We start from the raw sequence: 19,147 nt of genomic DNA, 5'->3' as shown, positions 1-19,147 counted from the left end.
GACCAGAATACATTCCAGAATCATGTATGCAGTCTAGAATACATTCCAGAATGAAATATACCACTCAGAATCAGAATTAAAACGGTGCCGCTTCGTCAAGAGTGTGCAGCCAATTGAATATCATCATGTTCCGTTCGTATTTGGACAATGGACGCCCCCTTTCTCTCTCTAGATCAGCTGCGGTGAGAGCCAAGTGTGCAGCTTCTGAAAATTACATTATTTATATTATATAAATGTTTTTTATTTATCTCTGTATCAGAGGCGGCTCGCCCTAAGGAGCGCTGGTGCAGTGAACTCCCATAAATAATTATAATAAAATCATACTCCTTAATTTCATTATTAATATTAATTATTACTATTTAAAATCAATCGTAATCGTAAAAAACTACTGTCAATACCAATGAATATATCCATCATTCCTTCATTCCATACACTTGAATAATATTGTATTTATACAGTAACGCGCGAAGCGGAGCGCTCACGATTGCGCTCCAATGAAAAAATATTTAGTACATTTCCTAATACGAAATCCAATAGGAGTGAAAGAGAGGGTTTGCCAGTGCCCTGCGCGCGTGAAACAGAAGATTTTCTATGGAAAGATAGCAAAATTCGGAGCGCCGCTCCCGCAAACGTTGCCGGTTCGTTTTTACCGCCGCGCGCGATGTTGCCACTCTCTATATTATAAACAAACAGTAAACACTCGACTCTCGAGTCAACTTCAATGCACGTGCGCGAATGCAAATTCGGGAATTTTCTAATTAAAATCATAAGATACGTGTTGAAATAGTCTGTAGTTATCAGTATTACTTGTGAGTGTGAAAATGAACAATTATAATGTGGCGTTAATTAAAAAGTGTGTTAAAACGTTACAAATTCGGCTTGAATTGAAAGCAGGGACTGCCACGGCCTGAACTTGACCTTACGCAAAAATGTACGACAAAAACGAAAACATATACGCGTGTGTTTAAATCCGAACAATATTATGTGAAAACACCGTGGTTGTGTGGTTGTGATGAAAGCAACAACAGACATTTACGAATGTCTTGTCGCTTTAAGTTATAGATATTTTTGCACACCAAAAAGAAAGACGTATGTATTATTTCCTTTATAAATGTAATTTTTTTGATAAATGTACTGCTTTACACCACGTATTTTCAGTGTTTTATTTCAAGTGAACACCCATAAAATTTTGTCACGAGCCGCCTCTGCTCTGTATCCTACGAATATTATAAATGCGAAAGTTTGTGAGAATGGATGGATGTTTGTTACTCTCTCACCCAAATAGTCCGGGATACATCGCCCATTTTTACAAGTGATTACTATCAAGCTAATTTTTCGTGAGTAGCTTTATTTTGATGAGATGCCCAATAATTTCATGTACGAAACTCTCGATTGTGGTAGCTTACAGAGGTAACAAGGATAAAAATTTTTGATTTGACGGTTCTCAAATATTTATTACGCAATTTGTAGGACAATATGTCTGTTGAATTATATAAGTATTAAATAAGTGAAAATAAAAAAATCAGCTGGTTAGTAATCATTTATGATGACTTCGTTATCGATACACATTGAAAAGGGGGACTCTTTGATCAAACCATAGATTTTGTAGGACAAATATTTTTTCGAATAATTTAGATAATTATCTTGAGATTGAACAAAAAAAAACATTCAGTTAGTAATTAATATTTGAGAACCATCAAATCAAAATATTTTATCCTTGTTTCCTCTGGTAGCTACCACAATCGAGAGTTTTGTACATGAAATTATTGGGCATCTCATCAAAATAAAGCTACTCACGAAAAATTAGCTTGATAGTAATCACTTGCAAAAATGGGCGATGTATCCCGGACTAAAATACTACTGAACCGATTACAATTAAATTTAGTATTTAGGTCCAGACCCAGAATAAGATACGGGCTATTTTTTATCCCACAGGAACGGGATTTGTGCGGATTTTTCTTTGAAAACGCGAAACGGCTAAGCAACGATTGAATAGAAAGGACATAGCTTTATCCCGGAAATCCCACATGTAGTCTGCAATATATAAATACACTAAGTTTCCGCCCGCAGCTTCGCCTGCGCAGTCAAAGAAAAACCCGCATAGTTCCCGTTCCCGTGGGATTTCCGGGATAGCGTCATTTTCCCGGGATAAAAGTAGCCTTTCTCGGGTATCAAAATATCTCCATAACAAATTTCATGAAAATTGGTTCAGTAGTTAAGGCGTGATTGAGTAACAGACAGACAGAGTTACTTTCGCATAATTATAATATTAGTATGGATATAAAACGTACCGGGATGCACGTAGTTCGTGTGTTTGTTCGGCACGGTCAGTGTGGTCGGTCCCGGGCCGGACACAGCGCTCACTGCGCTCACCGCAGCCGCCTGGAAGATTAACAATTTAAATATATTAGTATGAAAAAGAAAAAAATGTGAAATGAGGGTACTTGTAAAAAATGTATACACGTATTTTTCATTTTGTGTTACTTTTTAGTGGTAAAAAATAAAAGGTCTAAAAATTTGTACATACAAACATACCTCAAGTTTGTCCAAATTGAATTCCGACTGAGAAACTCTCTCCAGAGCTCGGTAAGTCGTCAGCAAACGACGTTTTATGTAACTTTGGCGAACCTAAAGGAAAAATAATTATTTTAAGCATCATTATCACTACATGGTATAAAACAAAGTCGCTCTCTCTGTCCCTATGTCCCTTTGTATGTTTAAATCTTTAAAACTACGCAACGGATTTTGATGCGGTTTAAGTAAATTCAATTTAAAATAATAACATTTTTTGAGCATTATTATCAGTTTAATTGTTTATTGTACGTTTAAATTTAATTAAAAAAAAAAGACGTGTGTCACTCGGGGACTGCCGCGGTAAAGCTATTGCATGCTATGCCTTCAAGCCACACCTCCGCGCCCGTCGGAGTGGGGAGCGTGAGGTTTTTTCGTTATGGAGTTTCTCGATTCGGTCCTCGCGCTTAAAGCCCGCGATAGAAGCTATGCAATAGCTTAATATTAACTGTATCACAATTATTGTTTCATTTTGTTTCTTTTCTTATATATTATCAGCCGTACAAATAAAAACTTGCTTATTCAAACCTTATGCAATGCATAGATATGATAAGGATAAATAAAGAATAAGGATGTCATAGTTTCTTACAAATAAATTTGGAATAACGTCGATGTAACTATGCTCACGCTATGCAATAGGCGCGAAGCGGCAACGTCGCAAATTCATTCACAAAATTATGAAAAACATTGAAATTGTCTACGGTTAAGCCTTGGTGCTGTCATTTTGCTGACGCTCGTTTGACTTCGTCGAATTTGTTGTGAAGTTTCATCATACGATGTTCTATTTATTTATTTTTTAAATATTTATTGGAAATAATTTAAATATATCATTAAATATGCAAGCAAATGATAGATAACGCTATCCAATATCTGGAGAACAGAAGATAAACCCACCTTGAGATAGAGAGTTGCCAAATAACTGGTACTCAAAACATACAACTCCAAGCTTAGAAGATTTATATTTTCAACGAAAGTGTATATTATTGTGATAAGTTTAGAAATAAGTTTTATGTATGTATGGTTTGGCGCATGTTGTAAACAAATAAATCATTATAAATATCAAAAGGGTTTTTCATAATTTCGTATATTTTGACATTTCATACAAGATTTTCCATTTCAATAGGTACGTAATGAAATTATTAATTTGCTCAACTTTTTCTACTTCTCGTATTACTCTCATTGCTATTATCTCAAATTTAGATTGAAAATTGCTTCTAAAACTTGTAAAACACAGCACAATGTACTAAAAGATATGTTATAACTCGGTTATGTCAGACTTATACTAGGGTGGTAGCCGTAATAAGGACGGAATAGCATAAGTATGAATACTTATTACGAAGATATACTAGGTTACATTTATTTCGTGTTTATTTGTATGATTTTTCCTTATTCTTAGTTTATTCTTTGCATAAAATGTTATAACTCGTTTATTTGTACGGCTGTTAATGTACAATAAAGTGTAATAAATAAATAAATAAAAATAATATACATTTACCTTTTTATTATCAGTCGGTAATGTTTTTTGCACCGAAGTTATCGGATGAGAGCGTTGCGGCGACGGCAGTTGAGATCCACCTACTAATATTAATAGTTTATTCCCTTTAAAACTATGAAGTTAAGATTAGTTTCTTGATAACTTGCTTGAAGCTTGTGTTGATTACTATCAGATAGTCCTCAAAAATAATAATAAAGGCCACTTGTACTTTTTAATTTATTAACACCTTTTCACAAAAATGTAGATAGTATAATCTTCTTATCTTATATATAAAAATGAATCACAAAATGTGTTGGTAAGCGCATAACTCGAGAACGGCTAAACCGATTTCGATAATTCTTATTTTATTATATTCCTTGAAGTACGAGGATGGTTTTTATGTAGAGAAAACGTAAATATGTACCACGGGCGAAGCCGGGGCGGACCGCTAGTATAGGTATAAAAATGAATCGCAAAATGTGTTGGTAAGCGCATAACTCGAGAACGGCTGAACCGATTTCGATAATTCTTTTTTTATTATATTCTTTGAAGTACGAGGATGGTTTTTATGTAGGGAGAAAACGTAAATATGTACCACGGGCGAAGCCGGGGCGGACCGCTAGTATAATCTATAAGTTCATGTTTTTGCATTGTTTTATTATGTTTATTATTTATGACTTATTATAAACTAATCAATTTACAATAGAAAACCTCAAAATCAATGTTTTAAAAAGTCCCTGTCTCATTTTGAATCAAAAACTATATCTATTCGAAATTATACGGAAATCTATTGAACTGTGATAACTAAACTATCACTGTCATATATTATTTGTGCTATAACCATTGTACAACAATATCTATCCCCACATTAGTTTTATTACTGCTCCAAAATTGATTGGATTTCTATCAAAAAAGGTAGCTAAATCTCACCGGCCACCCAGGTGCTACAGGATCGTGATGCTGCATTCAAAGTGAGAGCTTCCAGCGCCGCGCACAAACCGACTTCTGAAGTCGCACTGAAATTGATAAATACACTGTATTAAAATTTATTAAATATAGTAATAAACGAGCGTGTGAAAAACCGAGCACACGTGTCAAAAGTGAAACTTCTTTGGCAAATTTCAAAGATACCAATTAACAAAAACTATTATCGTGAAAACAGCGTGTTAAAAAGATAAAAAAAAGTAAAAAAAGTACAAATAACACCGATGACATGAGTTTAGTAAGAGTAAGCAGGAGACATGAGGTATATAATGCACAAGCATTTAAGCATGTGAAATACCGCCAAGTATCAAGTCCAAGGCGAATAAACATCTATCCTCACAATTTCCCTTTCGCATTTATATAATACTAGTGGTCCACCCCGGCTTCGCCCGTGGTACATATTTCACAATAAAAGGTAGCCTATGTCAATTCTCGGGTATCAAAATATCTCCATACCAAATTTCATGCAAATTGGTTCAGTAGTTTAGGCGTGATTGCGTAACAGACAGACAGACAGAGTTACTTTCGCATTTATAATATTAGTATGGATTTCTGTCTTACCATCGAACAGGCGCTGCGGGGGCGGAGGCCGACACATCGCCCGCGCTGAACGACCTGCGGAGCCCGAGCTGAGCGCAGAGGGCGGCGCACCCTGCGAGTAGGTCTCGACACGCGTCAGCTTGTAGGGGAAGCGCGGGGGAGCCCCGACGAAGACTAAAGAGAGGGGAGATAACTAAATCGACGAAAATTTGGTCTTTTCTGAAGAATAATAGGTCAAGGAGCAGAGCAAAACCATGTCGAAGGCTATATAGGTACCCAAATGTAAAAAAATCTACTTTTTTGATAAAAATTGGTATTGGATCGTAGGAGATGGTTGCTTATGGAAGTTATGGAAGCGGTAGGAAGGAAGGGTTAGAAGTTTTTTTGGGATAATATCTATATAGGTTGTTAAATTAAGTGTGGTCAATATGTCACCAACTATAAACTAGCTGCAACAACTGCTGGTGGTCGACAACTGTGCGCTTTAAACGGAGCTTCTTTCCGCGCATAACAGTCATATGGAACCAGCTTCCTGGTACGGTATTCCCGAATGGTTACAATCTGGGGACCTTTAAGAAGAGAGCGTATTCTTTCCTAAAAGGCCGGCAACACACTTCCAATGTCCCTGGCGTTGTGGGTGCTTATGGGCGACGCTGAACGCTTACCATCAGGCGTCGCGTCTGCTCTGTTGCCTCCTCTCTCATAAAAAAAAAAAAACTTATAGACGCAGCCCCTGCTGTGCGCAGAGACGCACCCGGCGAGCATCTTTTCGACGATATTAATAGGCAAAGGAGACAAGGAGGTTGGGGTTTTTGGCATAAGTAATAATTTTTATAGGATTGGTTGCCAAATTAAGTGTGGTCGATAACTTTTTCAAACCAATATTTTAATTTGTTATATGAAAAAATCAAAATAAAAAAAATGGCGGAAGACCTTATCAATAATCAATAATAACTATAAGAAGAATAAGAATAAGAATAAGAATAATTTATTTCGCCAAAAGCCAACAACAGATATAATAAAAAGAATAAGGAATACAAAAAACACAGAAAAAGACAAAAGTGTGGCAGACCTTTAGCAAAAAGGGGACCAACTCAGTAATAAGCTGTGCCTTCAACAGCACAGCACTGATTTTCAGTGGCCCCCATTGTTTGAAGTACAGCTACAGACCGAAGTATAGAGGGATAGAAATTATATTAATAAAATAAACAATATTACACGTTATAAATATCATACATATATAAATAGAAGGCATAGGAATGTACATATACTAGAACATTAAGAAAATAGTAATAAATAATAACGAAAATAAAAAATTAATAAACATACATACAGATAAATAGACACAAAAGAGAGATGCTACATAACTCCAGATTTCTTGTCAAAACTTTCAAATTCTAATTCAATATTTTATTCCAAGGCATATGGAATTACAATTATAAAACACCAATTATTAATTTTATCCTAAACTTTTCTTTTATCAATTTAGGTTACTATTTCATAAGTAAAAATAAATCTATCATACGATACCTTATCGATTTCCCTTCAGGATTCGGACTGGCCACCCTCAGAGAAGGATCTGGACCCTGGCCGGCCTGAAATATAGAAATTTATATTTATTGTTAAAAAAATTTTGGTAATAGTCATGAGTTATTACTGAAATAATGCAGTAGCCAAGTTTGCCTTCTGAATAAGTAATAACTACATACAACTCACTTAACTCAATCTATCCTTCTGATAATAACAAACAAAGAGGAACTACATTTACAATATGGTTACCAATAATTATTTCACATCATAAAATGTATTTTCACCTGTTTAATTGATGAGGGAAATCTAGTTTTATCTTAAACCACTATTACAATTAAAACTTCCTTATTGTCATGAATTTTAATATACTACCATTTGTATGATGAAATATGCTAAGAAAACATTAAATATTGAGTAAGAAGAATCAAATAAGAAATAAATTTTCCCTCAAAAGACAAGTTTCTTTGAAAGATTTCCTCCCCATTAACAAAAAAAAGGTCTCCTGGGAGAGAGCTTACCCTAGAAGCCAGCAGCTTCAACACTCTCGCGTCAGACGCGGCGGAAGACACGCTGAACAGCGACAGGTCGGTTGTGACCGACTCGTGCGAGGGGGAGCGGGCCACGCCCACGCCACGCCACCCCTCGCCCGTGCATAGCTCCACTGAAAACGAAATTTACATTTTAGGGAATATTTCCATTATGTGCTATGCAGGTATACTGCGAAAATTAAATAGCTATGCTGTGAAACTATGTAAAAATCTATACTAATATTATAAAGCCGAAGAGTTTGTTTGTATGAACGCATTAATCTCAGGAACTAGTAGGTCCGATTTGAAAAATTATTACGGTGTTAGATAGCCCATTTATCGAGGAAGGTTAAAGGCTATATATCGTAACGCTAAGACCAACAAGAGAGGAGCAATGCGGGTGAAATCGCGAGGCACAGCTAGTATAATATAAACTTGTATCTTCAAAATAATTTATTCTACTACTACTATTACCAGGGGCATCTAAAAAACAGCGCTGTTTGCGCGTTGCGCGTTATGCGTCTATTGACGAGACGCATCCTTTTCTATTTGTTTATTAATACAATATTATGTTCTGTGTAATCTGTATTTGATGTAACATGATAATCTGAGAAATATACGATTTTTTTTTGTGTAATTGTTTCCACTGATTCTAAGCTATATAGCGGTGCAATTAAGATGTTCAATGTCGGAAGAGAAGAATCAACAAAAAATCATTAAAATCCATTCAGCGGTTCTTGAATTATAAGTGTTTTAAAATGTTTTTGTTCTATATATAATAAACATATTATAAAAAGAAATTTATATTTTATTTTTATATGTTCATCCTACCTCCTACATTTCATATTTAAAACATGCAGTTTTTTATGACAACAAGAAAATTCATCGTTACATATAAGAAAATTAGAGGAAAGACAAATGCATGGATTTACTTCAAAATTTGCATGAATAATTGCAATTCAGATAAAACCGCAGGGCACAACTAGTCATTGTGTTTAATTAATTATTTACTTAAAAATCAAAGCAAGATTTTAGCATCATTAAAGCAATATGTTGTTCTTATCATATAATGAAATAATAAGTTAATTTGTTCCAAAGAAAAATACATTTTTGAGCTCAATACAAATACTGCATCTGCATCAGGTAAAATTACATAATACCTATATAATTTATATAACTTTTATACTAAATTTGTTAAAATAAAAAGCTATATACACAATAAGATTATTTATTATCACATATTAGGAAGATACTTTATAGATTGATCGATCCAATTTATGTATAGATATGAATAATAATTCATTTTCTCAAAAAAAAAGATATGTAGCAATATGTAGTGACTCAAAATAGGCGTAAACAACGTTACGCCTTATTTATATGTTAATAAAAGTATGAATTTGCGCACAGTACATGGCTTTTAAATAAAATATTAACTAGGTAAACAAAAACCGGCAATACGACACAATTTTGCAAATAACAAACAAACATACCACTGATGTTGGGATCCACGGTTATAACTAATATTTACACGATTTAGAAATAATTGGACACTAGCTAACTACTAAATATGCGTATTATTTGAATAAATATATTAAACGTTTTGCCGAATTATGCAAAAACATACGAAACGAATAAATGCGTCATTTTACTGAAATTTCTCATTTCTGCATTCATCTGTCAATTTTCATGTCAAATGGCGACGTTCCATTTCATGTGATTTTCTTTCAGAATATTACAGACTTGGAAAATTGTAGTTGAGTACTATTATTGTTATAGTAGGAAGAAGGGTTAATGGTTGTCAATGAAATATATTATCGATTAACAACCGTAATTACATAATTATATGGATACTTTTCATAATATACGTAACAGTAAATTCAGATTCGCGCCATCTTTAGAGTATTGAAGTAGTTTTAAAGTTGCCATTCACTGTTATTAGTTATAGATGGTTATAGATAGCGCTATGTAATAGCCACATATTTATTGATATTATATTCTTAGCTTATTCTTAGATTATAATATACACAGTACATACCTATACACAAACTATAGAACAATAAAATATAATATATGATAAGTCATAAGATTATTTATGAAATAATTAATAGGAGCCATTACTAAAAACAAAGGTGTTTATAATTTATTTATTCAAACAGATACTTCGGCACATTATACAATGGAACGTACAAGTACATCTTTTCTTTTATCTGTGTAAGCTTAAATTCTGAATAAATAGCATATAAAATAGTTATTTGCGTCGTATTTAAATCGCATCCATAAATATTATTACACTTATTGATTCCATTTGAATCGCTACACGCTATCGTCCAACGTCGAGTTTATCAAGGTATTGCTTCTTTAGGATGCCCTTACATGGCGCTAAAATATGGGTAAATAATTAAGTATGTAGGTAAAAAAAAATATTCAGGGTGAGCGAACGAGGTACTATGGTTTATTTGTATGACAAACTTTTCATTAGGTTTGGGCAACGACAGATTTGGGCATTTAGATAACATTTCATACATGTTACATATTACAAAAATACCTCTATTAAAAAGTTCAAAATTTTCGTTAAAAACTTGCAGCCTCAGTATTATTCTCCATAGATAGGTAATTTCAAACGTATGTTACCAGCCATTTACCAGCACAAAGTTTCATCATCGCAATGTTTGTATAGGCGAATAACTTCCAAACCATAGACTATAATTTATTTATTTATTTATTTTATTTTATTTTTCCAAACAGCTTATACAACAATTTAACAAACAAATTATTCAAGTACAATTAATAACGTTCTATGTATAAGCCTATTCTATGGATACACAAATGTTTAGGGTGACAAATCAACATCGAGCTATGCTGCGCTGTACTGCGCTGTGCTGTGCTGTGTTTCTTAAGCTACGTTTTTTTAACAATTAAACGATGCTGCGCTGTACTGCGCTGTGCTGTGCTGTGTTTCTTAAGCTACGTTTTTTAACCTTCCTATACTCGCGCGTTGGTCTGTGAGACCGACGAAACACATTTTCGTAATTATTTTTATGCAGGTAAATCCTGTGAAGTCGAGTTCCTTGCTAGTTTCCGGATTTGGGGCTAACTTCATTTTAGTGCAGGTCGCGTGGTCGGCAGAAGTTCACGTGTCATAGCATTTGGCGCCAATCGGTCCATGAGACCGACGCGAGTATAGGTGCAAGTTTGTGTAAGTATTAATATTATATATTTTGTACATTTATATATTTTTTAAGACTTTGAATACTTTATGAAGTATGTATAGTAAAATATATGTATGAATGTTGCTCTAAATTACATTTTGACCAATTTTTTAGGCCATACTTCATGTCAACATGAACTATGATCAAATCAGATTGTTGCTGGAAGAAACAAGTTCTGGTTCTGCTATGAAGACGAAAATGACAGTGAGGTGGAAGACAACGTGGAGGTACAAGAAAAGACATACGACACCGAGCAAGACGATGACAATGAAGAGATATCTGAAGTTCCCGTGATTTTTACTTGGGAAAAGATGGACAGACAAGGCTCAAAACTAAGCCAAACATAGATAAATATGTGCTTTGATATGTTTATTATTATTACTTAGAAGTTTATTTTGTTTTGAAAAAGAAGTTCTGTTTTTAAAGTGAAACTTTTATTACATCGTCTCAAATAAATGTAATTTTTTACGACATCACCTTAGAGACCTCAAAAATAACAGTACTTCTCCACTATTTAATGGATGTTATTATACATATAAACCTTCCTCTTGAATCACTCTATCTATTAATAAATAACCGGCCAAGTGCGAGTCGGACTCGCGCACCGAGGGTTCCGTACAAATAAGTTTAAAATTATTAAAAAAAAATATATTATGTGATGTAACTAAAAATTTATGGTTTTCGTAATTTTTCCTTTATCTATGCTATAAGACGTTGCTTCGTACCAAATTTCAAGATTCTGAGTTCACGGGAAGCACCCTGTAGGTTTTGATTCCCTTGCAAGTGTTGAAAATTTGCGGCATAAACGGCTGTATCTTTTGATTGCGTTGGCTTAGAAGTTTGATTTTTTCACAGCTTCAAGGGACAGTAGACCTGAGTAATTGCTATAAATTTCAAGTATAAATTTAAGGGTCTTGACAGACGGACGGACGGACAGACGGACAACAAAGTGATCCTATAAGGGTCCCGTTTTTTCCTTTTGAGGTACGGAACCCTAAAAAAAACTGCATCAAAATCCGTTGCGTAGTTTCAAAGATTTAAGCGTACAAAGGGACATAGGGACATAGGGACAGAGAAAGCGACTTTGTTTTATACTATGTAGTGATAAGCTCGACACAGCGCAGCATGGCAGAGCTCCATAAAAACATAGCACAGTTCGACACAGCGCGGCTCAGCACGGCGGGTAGCGCGCCTCGCTCGAGACTGCTGCGTTTTTAAACAGAGCGTAGCCTCACACAGCGCAGCACAGCATGGTTTGTTTGTATCCTCATTAAAATATTAGACGAGCGAGTTGACCAAACACAGCACAGCGCAGTACAGCGCAGCATAGCTCGATGTTGATTTGTCACCCTTAGAGTGTGAAAGATGTTAAAACAATTAAAAATACTGTTACCACAACAATAAAAAAAAATACAATAAAAGATATACTTAGGCTAACAAGATTCGACATAAATCCGTATGCTTCAGGTGCTACGCAGAGCAGTAAGTACTAAGCGACGAAAAAAAATTAAAATTATAGGTACTTTATACAGAGATTCCAAACGACTGCACCAAATTGGATAACCCTTTTATGTGTTCGTAAGGAGAAGGTAAAAAGAATACCTACCTACTTAACTTATCAAAATTATGTCTCCAAAAGACTCTAGTTCATTAAATTTTAATAAAGTTAAGTTGCATTCTACTTACTCTAAAATTTTAATTTGGAAAATTGCATATTTCGTAACTACCTATCACATTACACATATCATTACGCATTATTCGCTCAATGCGACAGTGACTTTAAAATAAAAACTAAAAAATTCTTTGACCATTGCCAATCAACATTGTCCTAGAATTCATTGTTTATATTCATGCTTTTTGATTTAATTGCCCGTTAATATTTCCAATTTAAAATTTGTATTGTCAAATTGCCGAGTAAAGCCAGGGTATTCTCCTAGTATAGTATAATTTCCATGTAAGCCCACGTTAAACTAAAGCCTAATACATAAACAGAAATAGCGTCAAGTACTATATCATTGTTGTATATATTGCTGCAGTTGCAGACAAACATTAAATATATGGCGGAATAATAAAAAGCCATGTGTAGAAAATAAATTGTAAAATTAAGCGTAATAATTATATTACGCTTAATTTTACAACTTATAATATTTTATTTTGAATAGCCATGAAAGTGTCTGAATTATATTTATCTGTTACTGTTTGTCTGTTACTGTCGACATGCACTTTCCGCTTGCATCTTAATATTATATACTATTAAATAAAAATAATATAATATAATAATAAATAAAGGCGAAAGTTTGTAAGTATGGATGTATGGATGTTTGTTACTCTTTCACGTAAAAACTACTGAACCAATTACTATGAAATTTAGCACACATATAGAGGGTAACTTAGATTAACACATAGGATAGGTTTTATCCCGGAAATCCCACGGGAACGGGAACTATACGGGTTTTCCTTTGAAAACGCGGGCGAAGCCGCGGGCGGAAATCTAGTAATAAATAAAGTAATTTTTAAATTTATAATGGGGTCTAATAAGTATCTATTAATACTAATTACAATATACTCTTATTGAAACGTTAAATATACGAAAATATAAATATTTTTGTTAGTTCTTGTGAAATATTATAAGAAAGTCAGCTATCTTATTATGGCAAAATATAATAATAAAAATGGGTCGAGCAGTTTTTAAGTTGAATAGTAACAAACAAACAAAAGAAAACTCTCCTGTATAATATTCGTATAAGTACATGTAGCGATAAAGTGATTATATAAATATTTATGTAATACGAAAGTTATTCCATTACTATACTTAAAGTTAAAATGATTTGTTTTCATCAGACAGTTTACATTATGCCCTCAATTACTAGCCGTAACATGAGTAATTCTCACACACACAAAACATGTCACACTCGACGACAGATAAGCGTTGTATGTGTGTGTGCTTAATATGAAGGTGAAGGAATATATACTTTTTTTACTGTTCAATTTATGCAATGGAGTTTTGAAACTTTTTTTTAATAGTTTTTTGTAGTAAAAATGTAGATGTTCTTTTTTGTATGTGGCAATTTCGAGGTTTTTTTTTTAATTTACATATTAGGTTTTTTTTTGAGTTTGAAATAGTAATGTGTATTCTACTGAATGTTTATGGCAATTTAAAAGCCTAATTATTTATTTGTTTGTACTAATAGACTTTAGACTTATGGTTAAAAATAGTATTGCATATAAGTAAGTACTAAGTACTAAGTATATTATAACGAAATAAATAAAACTTTACAGAATTACGAACAAAATACCTAATTAAATTGACCTAGAAAATAAGTAAATTTATATTTGAAATTTGAATATACTCTAAAAGAATATAACCATAATTTAAACCAAAATATCATGCGATCCGAAATATTTTTTAAATGGTTTAGTGAGTAGTTCAAGAGGTATTAAGAGTCAAACAAACAAAACTGGCTCAAAGAGTAGTTCGATGTACCTACTTTTCAAAATCTCATATCTATTTGTTCAGTAGTTTTATTACAGTGAGTTAGATACACATATAAATAAAAAACAATATAATATGTTGCAATTTAACAGAAGGTTTTATGCTTATTGTATTACCAAGGTCATGATGATAATTATTATTATAAAGTACTATAATTTAGTTTTAAATGTATATAAAATTATCTAGTTTTATATTATCTTTGGTATCACTAGCTGTGTTTCGTGGTTTTACCTGAATTACTCCGCTCCTATTGGTTTTAGAATTTAGAGTGATGATACTATGTACAGCCTTCCTCCATAAAAGGATTATCTAACAGTGAAATAATTTTTCAAATCGGGCCCTTGGTTCCTGATATAAGGGCGTACAAACAAACAAACGCTTTATAATATTAGTATAGATTTGAATAAAACATGAAACGCAATAACAAAAGCAATAATAATACATTTAATAAAAATTTAAAGAAATCAAATGACTACGAACTACGAAGATTTGTACAAATTAAAAACATATTTGTATGTGTGTGTGTCAATGTGTGTACTTACATAATGCATGTGTTTTGTTTTTGTATAACTATATGTAAGATAGACTGTTGTGGATAAGATTTTATTATTTAATAGGTGGATTTTGCAACATTTATTTAGTTAAGGAAAGCTACGGTGAAAAATACGGTGTAGTTTTTTTGAAGTGAAACTTCTTTATCGGGGTTGGAAAAAAATTTAGTGTAACATTTTTTCGTTACGCGTGACATTTTTCGATTACGCGCCATCTTTTTCATAAACCTACCACGCGTGATTCGACGTATTTCTGTAAATTTGCATATATAGTAAATTATTTTTTGAAAAATAAGGTCATTAAGAAGTTTCACTTCTTACGTGTGTACACTAGTACACGCACACATTTTCTTTTATAATAAGTATAAATGTTTAAAAATTAACCAGTGAAAATATTTTATCGTATATATTGACCAAGAAAAATTTGATTTAACTGTTTTTTAATAGTCTTGTTTAAAAAAGAAAAAATATGTGTAATTAATATATTCCTACGTCGTAGTATTTCAACTGAAATTGTTATTGTTTTGTTTTAAGAATTGTATTGTTTTAAGAAAACTTTATAAATGAATATTGTATTAAATATTTAATCTAAATAAAAACCTTTAATTTAAAATAAATAATATTAATTACTTACACAAGGTATGTCCACAACATTCTGTCTATATTGTACTCAATGTGGCATGCGTGTCGGACGGAAAGCAAACTGATGCTAGGGTTGGCACTATTGTGTTTAATTATTTACGTTTTTAATCCATACTAATATTATAAATGCGAAAGTAACTCTGTCTGTCTGTCTGTTACTCAATCACGCCTTAACTACTGAACCAATTTGCATGAAATTTGGTATAGAGATATTTTGATACCCGAGAAAGGACATAGGATAGGTTTTATCCCGGAAATCCTAGGGGAACGGTAGTATTAAATAAATAAATACAACATAAGTAAAAAAGTAAAAGAACAACTTTTAGTAAGTTGGATTCGCGGGCATGGCAAGTGAATTTTCATAAATATATTAAAAATGCATTTCTATTTATTTTAAAAAGGAATCTTTCCTTTCAGAAAAATTTGCTGCTTATCTCCTATAGTTATATCAAGTACTTCCCCTCCAGGGCTCATAGAAAATTTCCACCCTATATAGTATAATGCAGCAAGAAAATAGTCATTATTCTAAAATCTAAACATTGTTCAAAAAAAAATGTTGTGTGGTTTTATGAAACCACGGTAAAAGTGAAACTGTTCGAACGGTTCCGAACACTGCTTTGTGTAGCGCATGTCGTGTATCGCGGCTGCCGAGTAGGTATACCTACTCGGCAGCCGCGATACACGCGACATGCGCTACACAGACCAAAAAGTTTGAGACGATGTAATAAAAGTTTCACTTTAAAAAGTGCTTGCCTTTCTGTAAACGATCATTTGTTTTTAAACACTTTATTGTCTTGTAATCATAACGTCCAATAGGAACAATAAAAACAATACTTATATAAAAATCAATATATTAAACAAATAGATACATTTTAACACATTCTAAACACAGTACCAGCCCTAACAAAATCAACACACACACGTTATCTATAAATACACACACACGCGCGCGGGAATTAGGGTCGGATCTATTTGGGCGCTAGAGGAATTGAATAAATCAAATTTTCCCGCTTTTTTGTCATTTTAAACGAAATTTGACAAAAAAATAAACAATGCAGCGACGTCATAGATTGTAAGTTAGCTTTGCGTGCCTGGTTTTGCTTGCATTTTAGTTGATGTAGAATGTTTTCGACAATGTAAGTAGGTCTTACGAATTTCTAGATGTGCTATTGTTTCTTCTTATGGGTTGATTGTTGTTATTTGTGGCAAATTTTTATCAAAATCGGTTCAATGGTTATAAGTAAAATAATATGAGGATCAGGCTTCCGAAGACAGACAGACAAACTTTTATGGATATTTTACTTCAAGAATAGGTCCTTTTTGTTTTTGCAGTTTTTAAATGATAAAATGTTTTGATAGAGCTGTAAAAATATAATACATATTATCTATATTACAAATATTAAAGAAAATATTTAAAATAAACTTTCATAGGTACCTATATCTTTCCACAGGTACTCGATATTGCATTAGCCCATTTATCGAGGAAGGCTGTAGGCTATATTATATCATCACGCTAAGACCATCAGGAGTGGAGTCACGCGGATAAAACCGCGAGGCACAGCTAGTCATAGTTTTTGAAGTGAAACTTCTATAAGAACGTGGAGAGTAAAATTTCAAGGTTGCGTCATGGCAATACCGTCACGTCATGGACTAAGGCGACGATTTTGATATCTTTGAACCTTGCCAAAAAAGTTTTACTTCTGGTACGTGTGCTCGGCACACACGCTCTTTTTCAATCTGTTAGCTTGATCCCGAGGCTTTACTCGCGAGTAACCTTGATAAGAAGTCTATGTAGGTCGATACCTAAGTATATATACCTTATAGTCTGAAAACCCGATGGTTTTCAGACTATAAGCTATCTGTGTACCAAATTTCATGCAGATCCAATCAGCTTTTGCGCGAAAGACTAACAAAAATAATAGGTATCCAATATTTTCAATCCAATCTGATAAATAATTTGACTACAAAGATACAATTTACAAATGACATAAATCCATACTAATATTATAAATGCGAAAGTAACTCTGTCTGTCTGTAACTCAATCACGCCTTAACTACTGAACCAATTTGCATGAAATTTGGTATAGAGATATTTTGATATCCGAGAAAGGACATAGGATAGGTTTTATCCCGGAAATCCTACGGGAACGGGTTTTTCTTTGAAAACGCGGGCGAAGCCGCGTGCGGAAAGCTAGTTCTTGATAAAATCAGTAGGTAAGTAATATTGGAATTGAAGCGTGTAAAGCCATGTGTGAAACTTGTTATTTCATAACAATATTCAGAAGTTATACCATTTTGCATGATAAAAAAAGTTTTCCAAAGTTTTCAGCTTTTATACGAAATTCACCCTATTTCTCACCTACCAAGTAAAAACTTGTGATAAACATTATGAAGTAAATCAAATAGGTAATAATAAATATTTTACTAAAAATTACAAATTTGTATTAAATCATTACACCTCTTTCCCTCGACGCAGTTGGTTTAGAGAAAAAAATTATTTGCCTATATTATTATCGTACACACACACATAGGCGCTGTTTACGAGAACAGGGTTGGCGTATTTTGTAAATTTCGAATTTTGAAATGGGAATGGAATGCCACGTTCCAAATTAAATTTGGCCAAATTTTAAAGGCGGCCTTATTGCTAACAGCGATCTCTTCCAGGCAACCTAAGTACGATTTAAAGTAATAAGATTTACGAAGATGTTGATGTTGCGCAAAGCTAGAATTGCTTCATCTGCATACATACGTAAAAATATCTACAATTCATTAAATAGATATATGTACTAACTAGATTTCCGTCCGCGGCTTCGCCCGCGTTATCAAAGAAAAACCCGCATAGTTCCCGTTCCCGTGGGATATCCGGGATAAAACCTATCCTATGTGTTAATCCAATTCACCCTATACATGTGTGCTAAATTTTATTGTAATCGATTCAGTAGTGTTTGAGTGAAAGAGTAACAAACACACACACACACATCCTCACAAACTCGCATTTATAATCATCATCATCATCATCAGCCCATATATGTTCCCACTGCTGGGACACGGGCCTCCTATGAGGGTACAGGCCATAATCCACCACGCTGGCCAAGTGCGGGTTGGCGCATTTATAATATTAGTAGGATATACTATATACATAGTACATATAGGTATATGGATTTTACAAAGATAAATAGTATATACTAGTTTCCACCCGCGGCTTCGCCCGCTTTGTCTAAAACCTAATCTATACTAATATTATAAAGCTGAAGAGTTTGTTTGTTTGTTTGTTTGTTTGAACGCACTAATCTCGGAAACTACTGGTCCGATTTGAAAAATTCTTTCGGTGTTAGATAGCCCATTTGTCGAGGAAGGTTATAGGCTATATTTCATCACGCTACGGGCAACAGGAGTGGAGCCACGGGGATGAAACCGCGCGGAGCAGCTAGTAAATTATATATGTACTAAAACCTTCCTCTTGAATCACTTTATCTATTTAAAAAAAAAAAACCGAATTTGAACATACAAAAGGACATAGGGACAGAGAAAGCGACTTTGTTTCATACTATGTAGTGAATTAATTGCGATAAATAAATAAATAGATTGCTAGCGAGTTAATACGTCATTGTTATTAAGATAGGACT

General features: G+C 33.5%; 1 protein-coding gene across 1 annotated transcript; it reads right to left on the bottom strand.

Annotated features, from left to right (window-relative positions):
- LOC149475781 (uncharacterized) lies at positions 1-10,264 on the bottom strand. The gene is made up of 9 exons (XM_089712453.1): positions 10,258-10,264; positions 7,618-7,760; positions 7,100-7,164; positions 5,591-5,743; positions 4,976-5,061; positions 4,067-4,146; positions 2,536-2,628; positions 2,292-2,382; positions 1-204 (listed from the first exon to the last, which is right to left on the bottom strand). The coding sequence occupies exons 1-9, from the start codon at positions 10,262-10,264 to the stop codon at positions 77-79; spliced, it is 846 nt and encodes a 281-aa protein (XP_089568579.1). The 3' UTR covers positions 1-76.
- Between the last annotated feature and the right edge of the window lie 8,883 nt (positions 10,265-19,147).

The sequence above is a fragment of the Colias philodice genome, chromosome 29, assembly GCF_061535455.1.
Source record: "Colias philodice isolate Cphi_HAF_F1 chromosome 29, ilColPhil1 Martin Lab GWU primary, whole genome shotgun sequence".
Taxonomy (NCBI): Eukaryota; Metazoa; Arthropoda; class Insecta; order Lepidoptera; family Pieridae; genus Colias; species Colias philodice.
This window is presented reverse-complemented; position numbering and strand designations above follow the sequence as displayed.